Source organism: Oncorhynchus tshawytscha, linkage group LG06 (genome assembly GCF_018296145.1).
Source record: "Oncorhynchus tshawytscha isolate Ot180627B linkage group LG06, Otsh_v2.0, whole genome shotgun sequence".
In the NCBI taxonomy this organism is placed as follows: domain Eukaryota; kingdom Metazoa; phylum Chordata; class Actinopteri; order Salmoniformes; family Salmonidae; genus Oncorhynchus; species Oncorhynchus tshawytscha.
Window position 1 is genome coordinate 47,961,317 of NC_056434.1, and position 17,553 is coordinate 47,978,869.

At 42.9% G+C, this 17,553-nt stretch overlaps 1 protein-coding gene across 4 annotated transcripts in view; it reads right to left on the reverse strand.

Annotated features, from left to right (window-relative positions):
• The window catches only part of LOC112252646 (suppressor of tumorigenicity 7 protein homolog), a 79,631-nt gene that overhangs the window by 27,802 nt on the left and 34,276 nt on the right, over positions 1–17,553 (reverse strand). For 2 of the 4 annotated variants that reach the window (XM_042323331.1, XM_042323332.1), the window contains exon 2: positions 17,051–17,086. The exons of the other annotated variants lie outside the window; for them this stretch is intronic. In XM_042323331.1, the coding sequence (XP_042179265.1) occupies positions 17,051–17,072 (22 nt within the window). In that variant the 5' untranslated portion in view covers positions 17,073–17,086. The remainder of the gene's footprint in view (positions 1–17,050; positions 17,087–17,553) is intronic. 4 annotated transcript variants of the gene reach the window in all.

The following is a 17,553-nucleotide window of genomic DNA, read 5'->3' on the forward strand; positions in this document are numbered from 1 at the left end:
GCCAGGAGAACGCTACCTGCCCCAATGCATAGTGCCAACTGTAAAATTTGGTGGAGGAGGAATAATAATCTGGGGCTGTTTTTCATTATTCAGTCTAGGCCCCTTAGTTCCAGTGAAAGGAAATCTTAACACTACAGCATACGATGACATTCTAGACGATGCTGTGCTTCCAACTTTGTGGCAACAGTTTTGGGGAAGGCACTTTCCTATTTCAGCATGACAATGCCCCCGTGCACAAAGTGAGGTCCATACAGAAAAGGTATGTTGAGATCGGTGTTGAAGAACTTGACTGGCCTGCACAGAGCCCTGACCTCAACCCCATCGAGCACCTTTGGGATGAATTGGAACACCGACTGCGAGTCAGGCCTAATCACCCAACATCAGTGCCTGACCTCACTAATGCTCTTGTGGCTGAATGGAAGTAAGTCCTAGCAGAAATGTTCCAACACGTAGTGGAAAGCCTTCCCAGAAGAGTGGAGGCTGTTATAGCAGCAAGGGGGGGACCAACTCCATATTAATGCCTATGATTTTGGAATGAGATGATCGACGAGCAGGTGTCCACATACTTTTCAGTCAAGTAATGTATGATTAAAGCACCTGCGATAGAAAATTCAAGGAACATATCTATTTTGTTGTGCTGTTGTTATATTTGTATCCGTGTTTTTTGTGGTATGCATCATGAGCAAAGTCATTGTAGCCTATCATTTAACTTAGCCTGTGAGAACCCTGAGCATAGGCTGAATTGGCTTTGCTGTACCGCAGCCAAAAAGCCTTCCAACAGCCTACCAAAGGTTGCACAGTGTCCATTACAATGTAGAAATATGCGTCTCTGTCCCAAACCGTTCAATAGTTCTCTTTTAAATACTTGTGTTGATGTATCACTAGGGGGATTTGCCAGGATCACCAATACTCTCGGATGGAACTATCAAAAGCATCTGTCGGAGACAGGTAAGTAAAGTTGAGAATGAGGTGAGCCCTTCACCTCCTTATAAAAAGGAGCCACCCACCCTGCGCCTGGTCACTCGCTTTTTCCCCCTCTCGAAGAGCATTACTCTCCAACTATCCTCAGCACGACTGGATCCCTGACTTCCTGCTTAACTGCTCAAAAGCGAACCCTGAAGGATATCACTGCCAAGCGTATGTTTTCAGACCCTGTGGAAAGGTTCAGTATTGACCAAAAGGTTTTTAACTGCGTAGAAATTCCTTTCGTACCTCAGTCTCCTTTGGTAGCTAGCTTCACGGCTATCTATTGAGACTCGATTAGCCAACCTAGTCTCAGAGCATTTCGTATTATTCTGTACATAAATCCGAGACACTCGTATAGTATGTATTAATTTGTGTATGCCCATCACCCATTTCATATATGTTACGAATTAATGTTCAGAATTTGCAAAAAACGTTCAATATGTTATGAATTTACTAAACTTATGTATTTTACGACTTCTAGGTAGGTGGCTAGCGTTATCTAGCTGGCTAAAATTAGCTAGGCTAAGTTTAGGAGTTAGGTTAAAGGGTAAGCTAAAAGGATTAAGGTTAGGGTTAGCTAAGATGCTAAGTAGAGCTGTGCGATATGGCCAAATGATTATATTATGGTGTAAACATTTTTGACAGTATTTTATGTTTTTGAATGATAAAAGTTGTACATTTGCTTTATGAGTAGTGCGTGACCCTAGGGTGGCAACACATACATTCTAAGTGATTTCAATTTGTTTTTCTCCATTCTGATTGTTTTATACTGTTCAATGCAACTTCAAACCAAAATACATTTTCAGAATTCTCAACCATTTCCACACTGCCACGTAGGGCTACACAATATGTTAAAATTGCGGTTTGAATTGTGAATAGAATGATTATTCTAATTCTATAGTTAGAATATAATATAGGATACTTTAAATGCAGTGTTTTGACATTACAAATGAAAATGCCAGGGAGGAGTTATTGTGACAGAGTAGAAACCAAAGTGTTGACAAGTGTTCCTAGGGGACCCTATAATCTTCATATACATTGAATGTCCTCTCTTAGCTACTTCATATAGCTAACATATTCTTGCTTTGTGTATTCCTTTGATTTAGAAGATACTGTTACACATGCAGATTTAGGTCTACACCATCACTGGTATTATCAGGCTATATGGCTAGTTATGTTTGCTCTGACTCAGTACATGTATTAGTTAGCTAGCGATTAGCATTACCAATTAGCATTAGGAGCTAACAAGATTTAGGCCCAACTTACTAAGACAAACTAGCTGTTTGCAGATGTAAGAAACACAAACTTAGTGTAATTATAGAACACTAGTGGATTTAAAACAGCATCGTTGTTATCAATATTGTTGCAAAGTAGCTAAAAAGTAGTAAATAGTTGAAAAGTTGATAGTAAATTGTCCATGATGAGATTCGACATTCGTGTATACGCCCACCCATCCACCACTACAAATCACCCTGCTTTCATTTTTTACTTAATGAACTAATTATCTTTCTTATGTAACCATACCAAATGTAACAATACTAATTTGAGTGGACAAATGTACCTTTACCATGTTATGTCTAGTCTATGAGACCAGGCTGGGTTAGCCCACCTTTATTTAACTAGGCAAGTCAGTTAAGAACAAATTCTTATTTTTAATAACCACAGGATGGTTTTTCAATATTGTCAATACTGTTGAAACTATTTCTTTGAAATGTTTTAATATTTGTAACTACTTTTTAAGTAAATACATGCAGTCAACTTGTGCAATACAATAGGAGACACAGCAGATCACATTCTTAATTTCACCAGTCACATTTTTCGTTATGAATCTTAATGGCAGTCTCCAGTCACATGGTGTTTCTTCACAAGCGAGTTACTAACTGTTGTGCAGCAACGTGCCAGCTAATCTAGTTACAGAATGGAATTCACAACTAAATGTTTGCCAGCTATATATCTTATAACCATTAAAATCAAATCAAATTTTATTTGTCACATACACATGGTTAGCAGATGTTAATGCGAGTGTAGCGAAATGCTTGTGCTTCTAGTTCCGACAATGCAGTAATAACGAACAAGTAATCTAACTAACAATTCCAAAAAACTACTGTCTTATACACAGTGTAAGGGGATAAAGAATATGTACATAAGGATATATGAATGAGTGATGGTACAGAGCAGCATAGGCAAGATACAGTAGATGATATCGAGTACAGTATATACATATGAGATGAGTATGTAAACCAAGTGGCATAGTTAAAGTGGCTAGTGATACATGTATTACATAAGGATGCAGTCGATGATATAGAGTACAGTATCTACGTATGCATATGAGATGAATAATGTAGGGTAAGTAACATTATATAAGGTAGCATTGTTTAAAGTGGCTAGTGATATATTTACATCATTTCCCATCAATTCCCATAATTAAAGTGGCTGGAGTTGAGTCAGTGTCATTGACAGTGTGTTGGCAGCAGCCACTCAATGTTAGTGGTGGCTGTTTAACAGTCTGATGGCCTTGAGATAGAAGCTGTTTTTCAGTCTCTCGGTCCCAGCTTTGATGCACCTGTACTGACCTCGCCTTCTGGATGACAGCGGGGTGAACAGGCAGTGGCTCGGGTGGTTGATGTCCTTGATGATCTTTATGGCCTTCCTGTAGCATCGGGTGGTGTAGGTGTCCTGGAGGGCAGGTAGTTTGCCCCGGTGATGCGTTGTGCAGACCTCACTACCCTCTGGAGAGCCTTACGGTTGAGGGCGGTGCAGTTGCCATACCAGGCGGTGATACAGCCCGCCAGGATACTCTCGATTGTGCATCTGTAGAAGTTTGTGAGTGCTTTTGGTGACAAGCCAAATTTCTTCAGCCTCCTGAGGTTGAAGAGGCGCTGCTGCGCCTTCTTCACGATGCTGTCTGTGTGAGTGGACCAATTCAGTTTGTCTGTGATGTGTATGCCGAGGAACTTAAAACTTGCTACCCTCTCCACTACTGTTCCATCGATGTGGATGGGGGGTGTTCCCTCTGCTGTTTCCTGAAGTCCACAATCATCTCCTTAGTTTTGTTGACGTTGAGTGTGAGGTTATTTTCCTGACACCACACTCCGAGGGCCCTCACCTCCTCCCTGTAGGCCGTCTCGTCGTTGTTGGTAATCAAGCCTACCACTGTTGTGTCGTCCGCAAACTTGATGATTGAGTTGGAGGCGTGCGTGGCCACGCAGTCGTGGGTGAACAGGGAGTACAGGAGAGGGCTCAGAACGCACCCTTGTGGGGCCCCAGTGTTGAGGATCAGCAGGGAGGAGATGTTGTTGCCTACCCTCACCACCTGGGGGCGGCCCGTCAGGAAGTCCAGTACCCAGTTGCACAGGGCGGGGTTGAGACCCAGGGTCTCGAGCTTGATGACGAGCTTGGAGGGTACTATGGTGTTGAATGCCGAGCTGTAGTCGATGAACAGCATTCTCACATAGGTATTCCTCTTGTCCAGATGGGTTCCTGTATGTTTCTTTCATCACACCATGTCACGTTGGCCATAAGGCATACGCCCCCGCCCCTCTTCTTACCAGAAAGATGTTTGTTTCTGTCGGCGCGATGCGTGGAGAAACCCGCTGGCTGCACCGCTTCGGATAGCGTCTCTCCAGTGAGCCATGTTTCCGTGAAGCAGAGAACGTTACAGTCTCTGATGTCCCTCTGGAATGCTACCCTTGCTCGGATTTCATCAACCTTGTTGTCAAGAGACTGGACATTGGCAAGAAGAATGCTAGGGAGTGGTGCACGGTGTGCCCGTCTCCGGAGTCTAACCAGAAGACCGCTTCGCTTCCCTCTTTTTCTGAGTCGTTTTTTTCGGTCGCTGCATGGAATCCACTCCGTTGTCCTGGTTGTAAGGCAGAACACAGGATCCGCGTCGCGAAATGGAAACTGTCTAAAAGTTTTAAAGGCTATAGCATTCTACTGTGCTTATAATTGCTATCTATTAGTTACAAGGCTTCTAACTAGCCAGCTTATAAGACGGTTTACACAAGCTACCATTTGCTAGCCATCACAAGACGAGCCAAGCCTAGCACACGCCTCCGATCCAACAGCGAAGGCTGAGGCTCAGCTCCCCGCAACAGAACCCAGGTGGGGAGAGGTCATGGATAGCCTCCATTCCCTCCCCTCACGGTCTGACGACGTAGTGTCAGGCGAAGGCGAGTTATGGGATGACAAGGATGATGATCGGATATCCTCGAGATGGTTTAGGAGATGGGGGCAAACAACCGCGTTCTCCCGCCTTCAGGTCTGACGGCCCCGAGAGCAGAGAAGGCACGTTGCTTAGACCCAGTCTCTAAGCCTTTAGCTCGTTCTAGGACATGTCGTCTATTGTGCTAAAGATCCTTTCAGAGCAGCTACTAGCCGCTGAGAAGCATATTATTTCATCTTTCACTTTACTACTGCCCTTGGCATCCCTAAGCGAGTGTGTGGATTGTGTTCTACCAGCCACTGTCCAAGGCCGCAGTCTGCTCATAGGCTTTTCAGGTTCAAGTACCAATCCCCATTCTTTGACCTAGGTCAACATTTTCTCATTGTCGCACCTTGGAGCCTATGGACTTTCACCTGTGTCCTTCCCCAGAAGGGCGTCCCCGTCGATGTTCAGTAAGTGCATCTACACTACCGTTCAAAAGTTTGGGGAGACTTAGAAATGTCCTTGTTTTCCATGAAAAAATACATGAAATGAGTTGCAAAATGAATAGGAAATATAGTCAGGACGTTGACAAGGTTATAAATAATGATTTTTAATTTAAATAATAACTGTGTCCTTCAAACGTTGCTTTTGTCAAAGAATCCTCCATTTGCAGCAATTACAGCCTTGCAGACCTTTGGCATTCTAGTTGTCAATTTGTTGAGGTAATCTGAAGAGATTTCACCCCATGCTTCCTGAAGCACCTCCCACAAGTTGGATTGGCTTGATGGGCATTTCTTTATGTACCATGCGGTCAAGCTGCTCCCACAACAGCTCAATAGGGTTGAGATCCGGTGACTGTGCTGGCCACTCCATTATAGACAGAATACCAGCTGACTGCTTCTTCCCTAAATAGTTCTTGCATAGTTTGGAGCTGTGCTTTGGGTCATTGTCCTGCTGTAGGAGGAAATTGGCTTCAATTAAGCTTCATCCATAAGGTATGGCATGGTGTTGCAAAATGGAGTGATAGCCTTCCTTCTTCAAGATCCCTTTTACCCTGCACAAATCTCCCACGTTACCACCACCAAAGCACCCCCAGACCATCACATTGCCTCCACCATGCTTGACAGATGGCATCACTCCTCCAGCATCTTTTCATTTTCTCTGCGTCTCACGAATGTTCTTCTTTGTGATCCAAACACCTCAAACTTAGATTCATCTGTCCATGACACTTTTATCCAATCTTCTTCTGTCCAGTGTGTGTTCTTTTTCCCATTTTTATTGGCCAGTCTTAGATATGGCTTTTTCTTTGCAACTCTGCCTAGAAGGCCAGCATCCCTGAGTCACTTCTTCACTGTTGACATTGAGACTGGTGTTTTGTGGGTACTATTTAATGAAGCTGCCAGTTGAGGACTTGTAAGGTGTCTGTTTCTCAAACTAGACACTAATATACTTGTCCTCTTACTCAGTTGTGCACGGGGGCCTCCCACTCCTCTATCTATTCTGGTTAGAGCCAGTTTGCGCCGTTCTGTGAAGGGAGTAGTACTAGCATTGTATGAAATCTTCAGTTTCTTGCCAATTTCTCGCATGGAATAGCCTTCATTTCTTAGAACAAGAAGAGACTGACGAGTTTCAGAAGAAAGTTCTTTGTATCTGGCCATTTTGAGCCTGTACTCAAACCCACAAATGCTGATGCCCCATATACTCAACTAGTCTGAAGGCCAGTTGTATTGCTTCTTTAAAATCAAACAACAGTTTTCAGCTGTGCTAACATAATTGCAAAAGGGTTTTCTAATGATCAATTAGCCTTTTAAAATGATACACTTGGATTGGCTAACACAACATGCCATTGGAACATAGGAATGATGGTTGCTGATAATGGGCCTCTGTATGCCCTTGTAGATATTCCATAAAAGAATCTGCAGTTTCCAGCTACAATAGTCATTTACAATGTCTACACTGTATTTCTGATCAATATGATATTTTAAACGGACATTCTTTTTTTCTTTTTTAAACAAGGACATTTCTAAGTGACCCAAAACTTTTGAACTGTAGTGTATATTGTAATGGCCTTCACATGAGCATCATCACACTATGAGAGTATATTGTAGTGGTGTCCATCTTAACTGCTAACCATATGATATCAACAGTCTTTCATGCCAAAGCTGCATACTGAGGCAGAGATAGATCAATCAATACCACTCGGTCTTTAACTACAGGTCACCTTCACCACAAAAAAATGCAGTGCCTCGCACAATACATACACAAGGACGCCATTATAAGATGAGTTTTCTTGGTCTATATCTCAGCTGGGCAAGTGATTCAGTCTAATATGATGGCCAAAGGGTAAAATAGACTTATCACTGCAAAAGTAAGTTGGCTTGGACCATTTGGTCAGACTTGTGTGGCTGTAGTCAGCTCATTCTTTACCAAAACAGTGTACCTCTGAAAAATCAACACAAACAACATATTCAGCCTCCTTTTGGTGTTCTTCTGTATCCCCTCTGTACATCCAACATTTTTAGGTGCATTTCCCATAGAAACCGCTACACTCTACAGTATAGTGCTAAAGGCCATTGAAATGAAACCAGGAAAGAGGAGCAGCAGTCAATACCCAAACCTAATTACGAACCTGTGTATACTGTACGTGTGCCACAAAAGGGCCTTATTACAGACAGAAATATGCCTCAGCTCCCCCTAACACGATCCTGCAGGTGAAGAAGCCAGATGTGGAGGTCCTGGGCTGGTGTGGTTACACGTGGTATGTGGTTGAGGCCAGTTGGACGTACTGCCAAATTCTCTAAAACGATGTTGGTGGCGGCATTTGGTAGAAACATGTACATTCAATTCTCTGGCAACAGCTCTGGTTGACATTCCTGCAGTCAGCATGCCAATTGCACGCTCCCTCAAAACTTGCGACATCTGTGGCATTGTGTTGTGTGACAAAACTGCACATTTTAGAGTGGCCTTTTATTGTCGCCAGCACAAGGTGCACTTGTGTAATGATCATGCTGTTTAATCAGCTTCTTGATATGCCACACCTGTCAGGTGGATGGATTATCTTGGCATAGGAGAAAAGCTCACTAACAGGGATGTAAACAAATTTGTGCTCAAAATTTGAGCGAAATAAGCTTTTTATGTTTCTGGAACATTTCAGGGAACTTATTTCAGCTCATGAAACATTATTTTTTCGAAAGTATCTGTATCTGATTACAATATACAGTTGAAGTCGGAAGTTTACATACACTTAGGTTGGAGTCATTAAAACTTGTTTTTCAACCACTCCACAAATTTCTTGTTAACAAACTATAGTTCTGGCAAGTCGGTTAGCACATCTACTTTGTGCATGACACAAGTAATTTTTTAGAATAATTGTTTACAGACAGATTATTTCACTTAGAATTCATTGTATCACAATTCCAGTGGGTCAGAAGTTTACATACACTAAATTGACTGTGCCTTTAAACAGCTTGAAAAATCCAGAAAATGATGTCATGGCTTTAGAAGCTTCTGATAGCAAAGCACTCACCTCAATCCTATAGAAAATTTCTGGGCAGAACTGAAAATGCGTGTGCGAGCAAGGAGGCCTACAAACCTGACTCAGTTACACTAGCTCTATCTGGAGGAATGGGCCAAAATTCACCCAACTAATTGTGGGAAGCTTGTGGAAGGCTACCCAAAACATTTGACCCAAGTTAAACAATTTAAAGGCAATGCTACCAAATACTAATTGAGTGTATGTAAACTTCTGACCCACGTGGAATGTGATGAAAGAAATAAAAGCTGAAATAAAATCACTCTCTCTACTATTATTCTGACATTTCACATTCTTAAAATAAAGTGGTGATCCTAACTGACCTAAGACAGGGAATTTTTACTAGGATTAAATGTCAGGAATTGTGAAAAACTGAGTTTAAATGTATTTGGCTAAGGTGTATGCAAACTTCCAACATCAATTGTACATTAAAACTCAGTTTTTCACAATTCCTGACATTTAATCCTAGTAAAAGTTCCCTGTCTTCCAACTTCAACTGTATTTGCCATTAACGTAATGGATTACAGTTTGTTTTTTTGTCATCTGTTACTCCCCAACCCTGCCTGTTTATAGGCCAAACACTGTAGTTTGTTGTGACAGTGTGTGGTAAATTGTGTCCGCTATGTAGTTATTTGTGACTGTTAGAGCTAGTATTTGAACACTGTATGCAATTTAGATAGTCTGTAGTTCATGTGAGTCTGAGTTTGTAGTAAAAAACATACAAGTGTCTGATGTGTGTTGCTTATGATTCAGGTTTAGTAAGAGTGAAACTAAAATGACCAACCAGTTTGTCAGCCACCACAGACACTGAAAAGTCCAAGCAAAAACCTAGCCATGCGACAATGGAAGAAACCATGCTCGCCACCACAAAGCAATCGCCATAGGAACGTAAATAAGAGAACATGACCGAGTATACCAGCAACAGGTGGATAAATCTGAGCCCCGAAACAAATCAGCAGACAGTGGGCCTCTACTGGAATAATATCTTACCAGCAGTAACATTCACCCATAACACACATTTAATCTGGACATAGTGCTGGCTATTTTAGAGTATGTTGGTTAGCTGACCAACTCACCGACTCTGCTTTGTATCACACCAGGTAGACAAAGCATTGTAGTAATTCATTAATGGAGGGCAGGTAATGACCCTCCACTGATGCACCTTTTGGCTACAGACTTACACTAAGTTCTTCAGAACAACAACAGGTCTGAATGACCTTTAGCGAGACTCCTGCGGAACAGGACTCAACTGTTTGATCAAATCAAATCTTCAGATAGATAACAGATCATCCTTATCCACTTAACCACCATACAATTTCTCAAATGAAAAGATTCAATTCAGATGATATGATAGGTGGAAGCAGCATTTTGATGCATGATAAGTCCACCCAACTCCGCTCTCTGTTTAGAAGCCAGGGAAACTGGTAACAGAAAGGGTTGCTTGCTGCTAGACTGTTGCACGCAATCTCTAATCTGACTTTCTGGAGAGAGAAAGAAGTAGTCTAACTTTGGTACTGTGACTGTGTGTGACCACAACAGTTTATATTAGATCACAGCTGTGGATATGACTTGCGTCATTGTGCTGGTAGATTCAGGGGCATCATAGGCCTGATCAAAGGGGGGGTCACAAATAGATTAGTTGGAACAGCAAACCACCTGCAGATCAGTGTGACAGCTCCTCAAAAGGACTGTGTGTGTGTGTGTGTGTGTGTGTGTGGAAAATTCACCACAACTATTTTATTTTGTATTTTTTAACCTTTATTTTACTAGGCAAGTCAGTTAAGAACAAATTCTTATTTTCAATGACGGCCTAGGAACAATGGGTTAACTGCCTGTTCAGGGGCAGAACGACAGATTTTGTACCTTGTCAGCTCAGGGATTTGAACTTGCAACCGGTTTCGGTTACTAGTCCAATGCTCTAACCCACTAGGCTACACTGCCGCCCCAGACAGAGAATATATTTGAAAATAAATAAATATATTTTCTTCGTGGTAATACTTTAACAGATTTGCTAAATAATTTTTAACATTTTTTAATCTATAAACACGCATCCAAACACTGGTGATATATCATACCTAAGACAGCATGTATGCTAGCCAAGGCTCTAAATGCGTCCATATTGGTCGCATATACAGTGCATTCGGAAAGTATTTGCAAATTTTGTTACCTTACTGCCTTATTCTAAAATGTATAAATATTTTTTCCCCCCTCAATCAATCTACACACAACACCCTACAATGACAATGCAAAAACATGTTTTTAGAATGTTTGCAAATGTATTAAACAACTATTCCACCTCGCGCTGCAACACTGCATGGCTCGGGGCTGTGCGCACATGAAGCGCTGAGTGAAAGGTTCATTTTTAGAAGTGCAGCGCAGAGGCAAAAAGTTGGTCTAGTTTACTTGAAAAGAAAGTTTACTGAAGTTAGCCAAGAAACACAAGTTCAAAGTCTATTTACATTGTTTCGTTCACAAGCTAGGTCTTTTTTCTATGTTTGAGTTTCAACTGCTAGGGAAGAGAAGACAACACTTCTACTAGTCAGACCATATCTCACAGCCACAAACAGGACTCCAGCCGCATTACCACGGTAACCTCCGCCCTTAAAGAGGCAATTGAACATTTTTGTCTCATCTGTGATATTTTGGTTAAAAGACTCAGGTCACAAATATGTCTAATTAAACAATATACCACATTACTTCTTACTAGAAATACATTTATTGTTTTAGAAACATTACAAAGCATGCTTATTGTCTGAGGCTACCCGGAACACGTCCCAGTCCACGTGATCAAAGCAATCTTGAAGCGTGGAATCCGACTGGTCAGACCAGTGTTGGATAGACATGAGCACGGGCGTTTCCTGTTTTACTTTTGGTCTATAGGCTGGATGCAACAAAATGGAGTCTTGGTCAAATTTGCCGAAGGGAGGGCATTGTAGGCATTGCAGAAGTTAGATTAGCAATGGTCGAGTACACTACCAGCCTGTGTTGCACATTCGATATGCTGATAGAATTTAGGAAGTCTTGTTCTCAGATTAGCTTTGTTAAAACCCTCAGCTACAATAAATGCAGTTTCAGGATGTATGGTTTCTAGTTTACATAGAGTCCAGTGAAGTTATTTCAGGGCCGTCGAAGTATCTGCTTGGCGGGGATATACACGGCTGTGACTATAATCGAAGAGAATTCTCTTGGTAGATAATGCGGTCAGCATTTGATGTCAGGTGAACAAATGGACTTAAGTTCCTGTATGTTGTTAAGATCACACCATGAGTCGTTAATCATAAGGCATACACCCGCCCCCTCCTTCTTACCAGAGAGTTGTTTGTTACTGTCGGCGCGATGCGTGAAGAAACCGGGTGGCTGTACCGACTCCGACAACATATTCCGAGTGAACCATGTTTCCGTGAAACAGAGAATGTTACAATCTCTAATGTCTCTCTGGAAGACCTTGTTGTCGAGACATAGGACATTGGCGAGTAATATGCTCAGAAGCGGTGCATGGTGTGCTCGCCTTCTCAGTCTGACCAGTAGGTCGCTCCGTCTGCCTCTCCTACGGCGACCACGTTGTTTTGGATCGGCCTCTGGGATAAGATCCCACGTCCAGGGTGGAGGTCCGAACAAAGCATCTGCTTCGGGAAAGTCGTATTCTCGGTCGTGATGTTGGTAAGTTGACGTAGCTTTTATATCCAATTGTTCTTCCCGTCTGTATGCAATAACACTTGAGATTTTCTGGGTTAACAATGTAAATGATAATACATTAAAAAAACTAAATTACTGCATAGTTTCCTAAGGACCTGAAGAGAGGCGACCATCTCTGTCGGGGCCATTATTGGGGACAACATTGATGTATGCGCTGACTCGGTGAGCGAGTTCATTAGCAAGTGCATAGGTGATGTTGTACCCACTGTGACTATTAAAACATCCCTAACCAGAAACCGTGGATTGATGGCAGCATTTGAGCAAAACTGAAAGCGCGAACCACCGCTTTTAATCATGGCAAGGCGACTGGAAACATGACCGAATACAAACAGTGTAGCTATTCCCTCCGCATGGCAATCAAACAAGCAAAGTATCAGTAGAGAGACAAAGTAGAGTCGCAATTCAAAGGCTCAAACACGAGACGTATGTGGCAGGGTCTACAGTCAATCACGGATTACAAAAAGAAAACAAGCCTCGTTGCGGACATTGACATCTTGCTACCAGACAAATTAAACAACTTATTTGCTCACTTTGAGGACAATACAGTGCCACAGCCCACTACCAAAGCATGTGAGCTCTCCTTCACCATGGCTAACGTGAGCAAAACATTTAAACGTGTTAACCCTTGCAAGGCTGCCGGCCCAGACGCCATCCCTAGCTGCGTCCTTAGAGCATGCGCAGACCAGCTGGCTGGTGTGTTAACTTCTTGGTGACAGGGGGCAGTATTTTCACATCCGGATGAAATGCATGCCCAAATTCAACTGCCTGCCACTCATCCCCAGAAGATAAGATATGCATATTATTAGTAGATTTGGATAGAAAACACTGACGTTTCTAAAACTGTTTCAATCATGTCTGTGAGTATAACAGGACTTATTTAGCAGGCGAAACCCAGAGGACAAACCATTCAGATTTGTTATTTTTTTTTGCGGTCACTCTCTTTTCATTGGGTTTTCATTGGGAATCCAGATTTCTAAGAGACCTGCAGTTCCCATCACTTCCACTGATATCAACAGTCTTTAGAAATTGGTTGAGGTTATTCCTTTGTGTAATGAAGAAGTATGGCCATCTTGAACGAGGGTCACTTGAAGTGTACTGTTAGATAGAGGCGCGTGACCAGAAAGCATGCTACAGTTTGTTTTCTTACTGTATTGAACACAGATCATCCCGTCTTCAATTTTATCAATTATTTACATAAAAAAATACCTAAAGTTGTATTACAAAAGTAGTTTTGGCAAAGTTTACAGGTAACTGATATTTTGTAGTCACGTTGCGCAAGTTGGAACCGGTTTCGCCGAAAAGCCTTTCTGAAATCTGACATGGTGGCTGGATTCACAACAAGTGTAGCTTTAATTTGCTATCTTGCATGTGTGATTTCATGAACGTCTGATTTTTATAGTAATTTATTTGAATTTGGAATTTTCCCTGGCTTTTGGCCAGGTCCCACATATCCCAGAGAGAGGTTAACGGAAATATTTTAATCAATCCCTATCCCAGTCTGCTGTGCCCACATGCTTCAAGATGGCCACAATTGTTCCAATTCCCAAGAAAGCGAAGGTGACTGAACTAAATGACTATCCCCCCCATAGCACTTACTTCTGTCATGAAGTGCTTTGAGAGACTAGTTAGGGGTCATATCACCTCCACCCTACCGGGTACGCTAGACCCACTCCAATTTGCTTACCGCCCCAATAGGTCCACAGATGACGCAATCGCCATTGCACTGCACACTGCCCTATCCCACCTGGACAAGAGGAATACCTATGTAAGAATGCTGTTCATTGACTACAGCTCAGCATTTAACACCATAGTACCCTCCAAACTCGTCATTAAGCTCGAGACCCTGGGTCTCGACCTCGCCCTGTGCAACTGGGTCCTGGATTTTCTGACGTGCCACTCCGCTGATCTTCAACACCGGGGCCCCACAAAGGTGCGTTGTCAGCCTTCTCCTGTACTCCCTGTTCACCCATGACATGCACACCTCCAACTCAAATCATCAAGTTTGCAGACAACACTACAGTGGTAGGCTTGATTACCAACAACGACGAGATGGCCTACAGGGAGGAGGTGAGGGCCCTTGGAGTGTGGTGTCAGGAAAATAACCTCTCAGCGCCTCTTCAACCTCAGGAGGCTGAAGAAATTTGGCTTGACACCCAAAACTCTGAAACTTTTACAGATGCACAATCGAGAGCATCTTGTCGGGCTGTATCACTGCCTGGTACAGCAACTACTCCGCCCATAACTGCAAGGCGGTCTGCACAACGCATCACCAGGGGCAAACTACCTGCCCTCCAGGACACCTACAGCACCCAATGTCACAGAAAGGATAAAAAGATCATCAAAGACAACAGCTACCCGAGCCACTGCCTGTTCACCCCACTATCATCCAGAAGGCGAGGTCAGTACAGGTGCATCAAAACTGGGACCGAGAGACTGAAAAACAGCTTCTATCTCAAGGCCATCAAACAGCCATCACTAACAGAGTGGCTGCTGCCAACACACAGACTCAAATCTCTTGCCACTTTAATAAATGTAATAAATGGATTTAATAAAAGGTATCACTAGTCACTTTAAATAACGGCACTTTAATAATGTCTATATATCCTACCGTACTCATCTCAAATGGATATATTGGATTCTATACCATCTACTGCATCTAGCCTATGCCGCACGGCCATCGCTCATCCCTATATTTACATGTACATATTCATCCCTTCACATTTGTGTGTACAAGGTAGTCTTTGTGAATCTGATTACTTGTTAGATATTACTCGGAACTAGAAGCACAAGCATTTCGCTACACTCGCATTAACATTTGCTAACCATGTGTATATGAAAAATACAATTTGATTCATCCGTTTGTGATTTGTTGGTGTCAATTTTGCAGAAAAAAAGATTTTCTCTGGTAATCTGAGTGGCTGGTAGACTTTTAAATCTACCTCCCACAGTAGCTGACAATTTTAGGCCCTGTGACTATCACTCTGTAATTAGCTACTAGGTAGCTACTTTCCACGCCGTTGCGGGAAGCGGGAACTAAGGACACCATGTCCCAGTGTTGAAGCCGTTCATCCCCTTGATACATACTTAAACTGTATGTATGTATCAAGGTGACATCTAGATGGTTATTAATATGAGTTATTTCTTGTGTGGCTATCCTACTTTAATTAAAATCATGGGAAGGAAAAAAAATTGCCACGTCAGCTACCGCCGGCGACACCCAGATACAGCTGCCCCGACCTCAGGTCGGCAGGCACCTTGATACTGGTGCACTGGTCATCAGCCACGCAAAACATGCACCCCAAATCAGCCACGCAAAATGGTCTTGAGTGGCAACAAATCTTCCCAAATTAGCCGATTTGCTTTCCACACACCCACTCCTTTTGACATACCTACTCGCCCATACTCAGTCGCCATATTGGGCTGCAGTTACCCCATACTTACTGTGACCTGGATTTTTTTTAAATTTGGGAGCATCTTGTAATTATTGAAATATAAAGTGAACACATGTTCATTGGCATCACGGCTGTACCATTACTACAGGGAAAATGGCTTGTTTTTAGCCCTAACAGATAAAAAGATATTACCAGCCCAATGTTTATTTCTTCTTATTGCAGGGGGATTGGTGAGCTGCATTGTACATACATAAACCATGTTGCAGGCCGTTCTAAAACTGCTTGGGGGACATTTGTTTACACCTTGTGCAGTCATGTTACCTCCTTAGCTAGCCACCTGGTAACTTTACTAGTAAGCTATATCCGAACATTTGAGGCCACAGAAAGATGGATAATATTCCACAAATGACTTGGTATTTGTGTCAACATTTTGGCTTTTTATAATAAACACATGTATTTCCATTGTTACATAGTCTCTAGGGCACAACATGTGCTTCAGAAGTACCTCGAATACATAAAAGGCCCAATACAGGGTATATCTCAAAATATTTTCTGGTGCTCCTAACTTTTAAAAGTTGGGAGCACCAGAGCTACAAATGAAAGATGTTAATTTAGAGCCCCCGATGCTAGCATCTCCATTCCTTAGCGTGTGGAAATGCTACATTCACCCCGCTCAATGTCACCTGACCGAGCAGGAGAGAGATGGAGACGGAGACTGAGAGAACTACCTGCAATGGCAGGAGGGTTCTTAAAGCTCACTGTAGAAAAACATGATCCATTCATCTATCTATCTATCTATCTATCGATAAAACATGTCACGTGGAATGCACGCACACATAACATGCACACAGAGAGTCAGTAATTGTGTCTATTTCAGGATAGCTAGCCAAGCCATTACATTTAGAGAGGTGAGAAGAGAATAAAATGCATAACAGAATAAATCAGATAAATCTGGGATAAATATGGAGGCGTGCAGGAAGACTATTGTGGATTAAAAAAACTGGAAAAAAGGAGGGGAGGGAAGGAAGGTGTTGGAAGGGATTAAGAGGGAGAAAGATGGATTTTTTTTTTCCATCACAACCAGCTATCATAGACCCTTTATGCAAAATGGTAGATCCCAGCTTTCTTGCCGAGCAATCTGTCAACAGGAAACAAGGAAAACAACACAAACGACAGAGAAAGGGGAAAAAGAGAGGGATGGAAAGAGAATGAAGCGAGCAGCCCAGAATGAAGCGAGCAGACACCGTAACACCAGACAACACACAACACACAGAGAGAAAGACAGATGAGGCTGGAGGATGGCGATACGGTACTTACATGAGGACTCTGTGCCAAACATGGCTGGGCCGGGCGCTGCGATGGAGATAGAGGGAGAGAGGGAAGAGGGAGGGAGAGAGAGAGAGAGAGAGAGTGAGGGGGGTTGATGAGCAGGCAGCTACACAGCGGGGGTCATCAAAGCACACAATGCAGCCAGCCGGCCTGCCCTGGCTTTCAGATGCTCGGCTCGCTCACAAGCTTCGCACTCCGCTCCTGTAGCCGTTAAACGGCCTTCCTCCACACACACAGCTCCCAAAACACACACGGTCCAGCCGCTGAACAGGGGCCTCAAGAGAGGAAAAAAACCATCCAGCAATAGATTTCCTTCTCCACAGAAAACATGCGTGTTTAAATCCAGACAGAGAAGGAGCTGCCTGCCTGCTGCAGCTAGCTCTCCTCTCCTCCTCTTGCCGTCTCCTACTATCCTCCGTTTCTCTATCTCTCGTTGTATATGTCCATGCAGCCGAGAACGAGAGGCGGGCCGTCCCGGGTAAAAAAGCTGA